This window comes from Puntigrus tetrazona, chromosome 17 (genome assembly GCF_018831695.1).
Source record: "Puntigrus tetrazona isolate hp1 chromosome 17, ASM1883169v1, whole genome shotgun sequence".
Lineage (NCBI taxonomy): Eukaryota > Metazoa > Chordata > Actinopteri > Cypriniformes > Cyprinidae > Puntigrus > Puntigrus tetrazona.
Genome location: NC_056715.1, coordinates 12,163,983 through 12,173,277, shown reverse-complemented (window position 1 = coordinate 12,173,277; position 9,295 = coordinate 12,163,983). Strand labels below are relative to the sequence as shown.

At 37.6% G+C, this 9,295-nt stretch overlaps 1 protein-coding gene across 1 annotated transcript; it reads left to right on the top strand.

Moving 5' to 3' along the window:
- The first annotated feature begins 151 nt into the window (after positions 1–151).
- ivd (isovaleryl-CoA dehydrogenase) lies at positions 152–8,195 on the top strand. Its single transcript, XM_043262336.1, has 12 exons — positions 152–435; positions 3,139–3,228; positions 3,323–3,374; positions 3,479–3,648; positions 3,848–3,941; positions 4,679–4,809; positions 4,989–5,085; positions 5,172–5,265; positions 5,358–5,439; positions 6,526–6,630; positions 6,758–6,830; positions 7,248–8,195. Exons 1-12 carry the CDS (start codon positions 307–309, stop codon positions 7,379–7,381), a joined length of 1,251 nt encoding a protein of 416 aa, XP_043118271.1. The 5' UTR covers positions 152–306; the 3' UTR covers positions 7,382–8,195.
- The last annotated feature ends 1,100 nt before the right edge of the window (positions 8,196–9,295 follow it).

Below are 9,295 nucleotides of genomic sequence, written 5' to 3'. Positions count from 1 at the left end.
TTAAACACGTTATGGTAGCTTACAGTTAACCAGCGCAGAGTTTACTGCGGCGTTTTGTGAGTGTTTTGTGAACGTCGTGGTCTGCTGTGCTGTAGTTGTACTTCCTCGCAGCAGGTGGCGGTAAAGCCCCAGTGGCAGCTAAAGGGCACGCGCACAACATAAGAGAAGGAGAGGGCAAGTCTTTCCAGAGCATTTGGTGAAGTTCGGGATTGCCTTCCTGCGCTTTTTCACCTGTCCGAGTGCAATTGCATAATTAACGCAACAGTTTTTGCACGGTTTCGTTCCGCCTTCGCTGCAATTCCCAAAATGTTGGCCGTCAGAAGAGCATTGCGTCTTTGTCGAAGAGTGGCAAATGTCAGCGTTCCGCGTCGTGGGTGCGCTGGAGCCGTTCCCGTGGACGACGTCGTGAACGGTCTGACCGAGGAGCAGATCCAGGTATCCTCGCGCCTGGTTATTGACCCCGGAGCTGAAGCTCGTTTCTTGTCGGTCGTGTTCAGGCTCCGCACTGATGCGCTGGTTAGCTGGGCTAGCATGCACGGTGACCTTTGACACAATTTCAGAAACTTAAGACTGTGTTTATTTAGTTGCCAAACGTTTTTTTTTTCAACGTAACACGATTATATGCGCTTTCAGTTAGAGCATCATTCGCACTGACTGGCCAAGAAACTGTTACAGAGCGGTCGTGTTCCTGAAATAAAAAACACACACATGAAATATACAGATTCAACCTTTAAAGTGAACATTTTCAGCACGGTTAAGTTCAAACTTCAATATTTATCGGGGTTTAGCATGTGACTGATACACTTTCTATGCTGACTGTGGTGAGTGGGTGTGAACGGACGGCGCGTTTTGATTGGACAGGACCGTTTAATCAACCTTATATTAGTTTGATGTCCATTGGAAAGTCACACACGACTTACACAAATCTGCTGTTGAGCATATTGCATAAGTTTGGACATGAATTAGTGGTTTTCTAAAACTAGGAGGCAAATGTCCCTCTTAATAAACAGGTGCCACTCAATAAATTTAATTTATTTCAGCAATTCAGCTCAAATTGTGAAACTCATGTATTAAATAAATTCAGTGCACACAGACTGAAGTAGTTTAAGTCTTCGTTTTTTTTAATTATAGTGATTTAGGCTGACAACAAAAACCTACCAATTTACGATCTCAGCAGATTTGAATATGGTGACATGCCAGTCAGCTAATCCGCTACTAAACGCCTGAAAAGGATTCGTGAGCCTGCAAAATGGTCTCTCGGTTTGGTTCACTAGGCCACACAGTTATGGGGGAGACTGTCTTCTGGACGGCTGTCAGATCAATATTCATTGACAGTCGTTGAGAAGCTGGCTGTTCATAGAGTGTTGTGTACAAGCGTGTTAACAGTAAGTTGAGTGGAAGGAAAAAGTGTGGAAGAAAAAGATGCACAACTGAGAAAACTGCAGCCTTGTGAAGAATGTCAAGCAAAATCTATTTAAAAGTTTGAGTAAACCTCACTAGAAATGGACTGAGGCTGGGGTCAAGGCGTCAAGAGCCACTGGGAATTTGGCTACAGTTGTTGTATTCCTCTTGTTAAACCACTCCTGAACTACAGACAACATCAGAGGTGTCTTGCCTGGGCTAAGGAGAAGAAGAAGAACTGGACTGTTGCCCAGTGCTCCAAAGTCCTCTTTTGAGAGCAAGTTATATATTTTATTTGGAAACCAAAGTCTAAAGGAAGGGTGGAGAAGCTCATAGTTGCTTGAAGTCCAGTGTTTCCACAGTCCGTGTTGACTTGGGGTGCAATGTCATCTGCTGGTGTTGGTCCTTTGTGTTTTTTGAAAACCACTGCACCAAGAGATTTCGGAGCACTTAATGTTTCGTTCCGCTGATCAGCTTTTTGAAGATGCTGATTTCGTTTTCCAGCATGATTTGGCACCTGCCCACACCGCCAACAGCACCAGAAGTCAGCAAGCTCACCAGACCTGAACCCCATACAAAATCTGTCACTAAAATCTACGGGATATTGTCAAGAGGAAAATGAGAAACAAGAGATCAAAAAATGTACATCACCTCAGCAGTGCCACAAACTGATGTCATCCATGCCACGCCGAATTGAGGCAGCAATTAAAGCGAAAGGATCCGTTACAAAGTGTACAGTAAATTAACATACTTATGAGCCATAATCATCACAATTAAAAGAATGACTTCAGTCTGTCTGCATTGAATTTGTTTGAGTTACAATTTACTTGAATAACAATTTGAGTTGAATTACTGTTGTGGAAAAGTTCATTTATTTCAATCTAATTTATTGAAATGCACCTGTAAATTAATACAAACTAAAACAAAATTGTATTTTATTATAGACTTAAGTTCTGAACTAAATTTACAAATGCTTTTATTCAGCAAAGATAAAATAAAAACATTTATAATGTTACAGGATATTTCTATTAGAAATAAATTCTGCTCTTTTGAACTTTGTTTATCAAGAGCCCTGAAAAATACAGCAGATCTGTTTTCTACTTTGTGGTAAGAGCTGTTTCTTAAGCAGCAAATCAGCGTATTAAAATGATTTCTGACCTGGACTTGGGGTAATTACTGCTAAAAAATCATCTTTACATCACTGGAAAAATTTCATTTTGAAATGCATAGGCCTAGACAGAAGTACAAAGCTATTTCACAAAATTATTTATTACTGTATGACATGAATAGTGTGCATATTTAGGCCTTTAAGTGAATATACAAAATGTTTTTATTTTATTACTTATGCTGCTAGTGGGGTATTGATTCCTGCAGGTGCTACTGAACAGGATTACTTACAAAAATTGCTACATTTGAAATAATATTTGGTAATATTTGTTTTGCGTTGTTGTCGTTGATTTTTGAGAAGGAGGCACTGCCTCCCATGCCTCCTCAGACAGAATCGGTAAAACCTTGGTGTGTTGGTCACTGTAATACCTTTAAAGCGCACATGAGAATATCAAAATGTATGAATATGGTAATCATGCAGCAAAATGTTGAATCCTTGCTATACCATGCTATCACCGCCACTAAAAGTCTGCAGTCTTAGCATCATGGCATGTTGATGTTTTTGGTAGCTCATGTCATTTGTGGACAGTCTGCCCTGTGTTTATCACACATCTTTGTTTTGAACAAAAGCTCAGACATACAGTCCAGAGATTCTGCCAGGAGAAACTCGCTCCCTACGCTGATGAGATTGACAAAAAAAACGAGTTTCCCAACATGAGGGTGAGTTCCTGTACATGACAGGTATCTCAGGAGTCTCTCTGTAATAACCCAGAGTAATAAATCCTAACAAATGTGATCTGTTTTTTTAAACTAGGACTTTTGGAAGGAGATGGGAGAGCTTGGACTGCTTGGGGTTACTGCTCCAGGTTGGACCGCTTACAAAAACACTTTAAAAACCATTGTTTACGAGATAACTTGCTGAGACGGTACTGATGGGATTCTCCTTTGATGTTTTTATCCGTGTATCCAGTGGAGTACGGTGGAACCGGATTGGGCTACCTCGATCATGTGATTGTTGTGGAGGAGATGTCCCGCGTGTCAGCCGCTATTGCTCTCAGCTATGGAGCGCACTCCAACTTGTGTGTAAATCAGTTGGTTCGACATGCAAACCAGAAACAGAAAGAGAAGTACATACCAAAGGTGCGAGTCAACAAATCATTCATTTAGTATAAGGCTTGACGTCTATTACATTTTCTGTTAAGCTAGGATTTTAAAACGGACACGATGCATTAGGGAAAATCCATTTTGTAAATGCAGACTAATTAAATGTATTTCGTTGATTTACGGATTTTCTGGGTTTAGCTGTTTTTTCACAATCATGCGAATGTTTGTGCTTCAGCTGATGACAGGGGAACATGTGGGTGCCTTGGCCATGAGTGAGCCCAACTCTGGCTCTGACGTGGTGTCCATGAAACTGACAGCAAAAAAACAAGGTGACTGGTCTTCTGTTATCACTCCATGCTGCTCTCTTAGTCACCGTTGTATGCTGCTATAATAAGCACCATTACATCAATGTCACGGACTTGTCATAACTGGTTAAATATGCATGCGTATTTGTTGGCTGATTTGTCAGAAATGTTGTACAATGTCTGTACAGTTCAGAAGTTTGACATCGGTAAGACATTATTTGTAAAAAAAAAAAAAAAAAATAAAAATAAATAATAAAAAGAATGTGATAAACTGATGACAGTAAAACATTTGTAATGTTACAGAAGAAGTCATATAATCACAGTTTTTTTAGCTTTCTGTTCATTAGAGAAACTAGGAAAAATGTCTCTGTTTTCACAAAACAACTGTTTTGAAATATTGTTAATATAACAATAATAAGAAGAAGAAATGCATGTTTGCAGTAAAACACACTATTTCTAGGAGTCCAATAAAATAACATGTATCGATTATATTAATTTTTACGTTTGTTACTTATTAATGTTTGTAATGCAATTTCAGGGCCGTTTCAATAAGTTAATTAGCAAAAACAGATAACTCCTTTTTTAACAGTTCTCACAAATTGTGTTTTATCGTTGTGCAGCTAACTAACACATTAAAAACACAATAACGTGATCTTATCTGTTTTTGCAAATAAACTCTTTATATATCTTTCCAGACTTTCCGTGACAACACATTAGGCTGCATTATAACCTCCTTTTCCCTTTGATCTGTCATCTTTAAGGGGATCATTACGTGTTGAACGGTAACAAGTTCTGGATTACAAACGGACCAGACGCAGATGTTCTGATCGTGTACGCTAAAACAGACCCAGAGGCAGCAGCCCGTGGCATCACTGCTTTCATTGTAGAGAAGGTTAGAGAAGCCGAGCCATTCATTCTGAATGATTGATTATGGTTTACTGTTCAGTCTGAAATCATATTACACCTAGCGTCCAGATTCTGATCGAATGATTCATTTTTAATCTCCTGATCAGGAAGGCAGCGGCTTCAACAGAGAAGCATTTCATAGTCATTGTGCTTGTGTTCTTGAAGGGCATGCCGGGATTTAGCACAGCGCAGAAGCTGGATAAACTGGGAATGAGAGGATCTAACACCTGTGAACTCATCTTTGAAGACTGCAGGGTCCCTGGTGTGTGAAGGCTGTTATGCATATTTGTGAGGCTGAGTACGTTGGAAGTCCAAACAAGAGTTTAAGATGGTCTGTTGTGCTTTCAGAGGAAAACGTTTTGGGCCCGTTAAATAAAGGAGTATACGTTTTGATGAGTGGCCTGGACCTAGAGAGACTCGTCTTGTCTGCTGGACCTGTTGGGTAACCGTTGCTCCGTTTAGTTTCAGTAGCGTGCTCAGAAGGGTAAATTGTCAAATAGTTATCTTTTTTGGCCATTTTCTGCATTCCCTCAGAATCATGCAAGCCGTGCTGGACCATGCAATTCCTTACCTGCACGTTCGTGAAGCCTTTGGACAGAAAATCGGACACTTCCAGGTATGCAAGGATTTGTTTCGTCGTTCAGCATGTTTTTTTTTTATGTTGGTCTGCTAATAAATGAAATTGCAAAAATGCTCTGCCTTGGTATTTGCAGGTGAATTTGTTCATTTATTTATTTATTTATAATAATACTTTTTATGTGAGATGTATCCCAGACACTAAGGCCTGGTTTCACAGACAGGGCTTAGCCTAAGCCGGGATTAAGCAATAGTTTAATTAGGACATTTAAGTAATTTTTATAAACCTTCAGGGAAAAAAGAATTACTGGTGTGCATCTTAAGGCAAAACAAAGGCACTGAAATATTTACACATCAGTTGAAACAGCTCAGATTTAGATATGAGTATAGGACTAGACTAAAAGGAGTAGTTTGTTTTAAATGGATCCTTTTTTCGCTATAAATCATAGATAACACTTTATAATAATTACACTTCAGAAGTTAATTAATCAAGGATTGATAAAAAGTGACAGTGAAGACTTTTTGTAAATTGGAAAATGTAAATTAGTATTAATATTAATATAAAAGAAGACTTTCAAAACCATTCAAATATATGTAAAGTCACTAACTCAAGACTTTTGAATAGTAGTGTTTATACACACAATTTTATGCATGTCTTTATTAAGTTCTGAAAAGGTATTAAACATTTGTGACCCTGAACCACAAAACCAGTTATAAGGGTCAGTTGTTTGAGATTGACATTTATTCGTCCTCTGAATAAATAAGCTTTCCATTGATAGATAGTTTTTAAGGATAGGACAATATTTGGCGGAGATGCAACTATTTGAAAATAATAATCTGAATCTGAAAAATTATTGAGAAAATCACCTTTAAATTGTCCAAATGTAGATCTAAGCAATGCATATTACTAATCAAAACATTATGTTTTAATATATTTATGGAAGGTGGTCTTTGCTTGATATGATTTTTGGTATAAAAGTAAAAGCTATCGTTTTGACCCATACAATGTATTTGTCAGATCGTTACAAATATAGCCATGCTGCTTATGACTGCTTTTGTGGTCCCAAGGTCTCATTTGTTCCTTTGGCAATAAAATTAATCAAATGATTATTTCCCCATTGACCAGCTAATGCAAGGAAAAATGGCCGATATGTACACACGACTTAGTTCATGTCGACAGTATTTATACAATGTTGCCCGTGCTTGTGACAAAGGCCATTTCAGTGCTAAGGTAAGAGCTCTCTACCCATTTTTTGTTGTTTGACTGCTTTGTTTTATAATGTTACGTACTGGCCTGGAAATGATGCATACAGTCCTTGCAGAGTGTGTAGCTGTATTGATTTGTGATGTTATTGTAGGACTGTGCTGGGGTAATCCTTTATTGTGCTGAGAATGCGACTCAAGTTGCCTTGGATGGAATTCAATGCCTGGGTGAGTGCCTAATAGTTAACACAGCAAAAACTACAAGAAATAGCTCCCGATGAACCTCAGACGGAGATCAGGGCCAAACCCTTCTGTCTTCGTTCATTCTTACCACAGCATGGAGTTAAACGGCTGGATAAAATGGCAAACCTGTTGCCGTATGTGCTCTGTTTTTCGAAATGCACTACGTGACGTGAGATAATTAAGCATTTTTTGTGCTGAATGATTGTAAATGGATATATCGATCCAACAATGGGTCTAATGTTAGACTAGTCCCGTTGCTATGACAACAACTTGAGATGAGCTCAAAAACGGAACGATTCGGGAACGTGTTAAATCGTCGGCCAATTATAAAGTGCCGCTAATTCAATAAGCCCAGGTTCATGACTAAGGTTCTAGTTGACTCACGCTTGCGTCTGTTCACAGGTGGAAACGGTTACATTAATGACTACCCAATGGGGCGCTTCTTAAGAGACGCTAAACTTTACGAGATTGGAGCTGGAACCAGTGAGGTCAGGAGGATGGTCATTGGCAGAGCCTTCAATGCCTTGTTCAAATAAGAGCAGCATTAAACGAATGATTATCTGATCCTACGCAGACTGTCGATGTTGCCAGATATTTCACTTTATCTGGCATCCTAATTATAACACCTTTTGTTAATGTGAAGTGTAATTGCTAATCGGTTTCGAGATCATGTCACGGTGTTTTCTTTGGATGTCAAATGCTGTTATGTGATGATCTGTAATAAACGCATACATACATGGTGAACTAGTCTCACATAGAAGAACTAATGCAATAATAAGAAATGCACAGACCTCAAGTCATTTTAAGACGGCAGACTATATATATTTATTTCACGTAGCTGAACAGTTAAGTGCAAATAAACATAAGGAAAAAAATACTTGTGTTGATGGAAACTGCCAGAAGAATCAACATGTCCCAGGAGCATTTGTCACGTGACATGGGTGTTTCTGTTGCACATGATACTTGTACAGCACTTGTCTGTTTGTTTTGTTTGTTTTTCCTCAGAACGTGGTCACTCCGTTTAAGCTATTCTGCATATCAGCTCTGCCCCACTGACATTATTTGGGGCTCTCTTTCATACATGAACACAAAGGGGTTATTTATAGAGGATAGTTTTTTTTTTTGTTTTTGTTTTTTTTTTTAGAATTGTGTCATTCAGATATTCTCTTGTTTCTTTGTATTTCAAGATTTGTTTAATCTTGAGGATCAAAAGTAGCACAATTTTTTGAAATAAGCTGTTGTATTGACCACCGAACCTTTTGGTTTTTCAGAATCCTGCCTTACTGAATAATCGCTTCATGTCTTTGAAGTAAATGATTGTTTAGAATAAACATTCTTTCTTTCATCTGATGTAATCTGATTTGTGTCGGTTATACTTTCTCTTTCTCTTTATTCTTTTTTTTTTTTTTTTTTTTTTTTTTTTTTAGAAATGTCTTAATTTACTTTATTATTGTTTGTATATTTCAGCATTTTTTTAAGATATTTTCTTTTTGAATAATTTTTTTACATTTATTTTCGTTTTAGTAATTTTAGTAGTTCAAATTAAACTTTTTATTTCAATTAGTTGCCGAGGCAACACTTCCAGTTTAAAATTTGTTTTAAGCTTTCTAATTAAAATTTGTGTATTTTATGAATTCAGTTTTTAATCATTTTAGTTAACAATAACAACACTAATTACCGGCCTATTATTTTCTGGAATAAGATGCCTCAGAGATGTCCACTATTTCTATTATCAGTAATTTTATTTATTTTTAATGCCTGTATATTAATCACCTGCTTTAATTAGTGACCAATGACTTTAATTTGAATTTCAGATAGAATTTTTTCTTTAAATAATATTCCTATATTCTATCCCCAGTTGTAGGAAAGAACTTTACTTTTTCATCTTATGCTTAATATTTATTAACCAGATTTTTAGAGAATAGTAGATTAGTTGAGTTACAGATAAACGTTTGGAGAGTACACAGATCACTGAACAGGCATTGATCATTTGTGACAACATAAAAAAAGTGTCTAATTTAAAAAAAAAAATAAAAATTTTGAAGGTGGTATTGAATTCAAAAAATGATCAATTCAATACGAACTAGGCTCAAACATGAGAAAAGACGATGAGGTTTGACACTGTATTCTGATACTGTCTATTAGTCAGATGTACAGCGTGTCCATGAACTCTAGTGAGTCAATGTGATGAACTACACCTGTGTGATGTTAAAGGGAACTGACTTCATGAATTCACTAAAGCCATTATACTGTAAACAAAGTCAGTGCTGAGAAAAGCTCTAGCATCATTCCCTTGCCGAGTTCATGTGTTGGGCGTTCAGTGCTTCATGCGGTGAAACGAACATTTCCATGAGCTCAAAATGGTTTTCGGGGCCACTATTTTAATAATGGGCTTTAATATTTTACACGCGCCCATAGCCCTTTAAGAAGCTCCATGTTGTCACAGCATG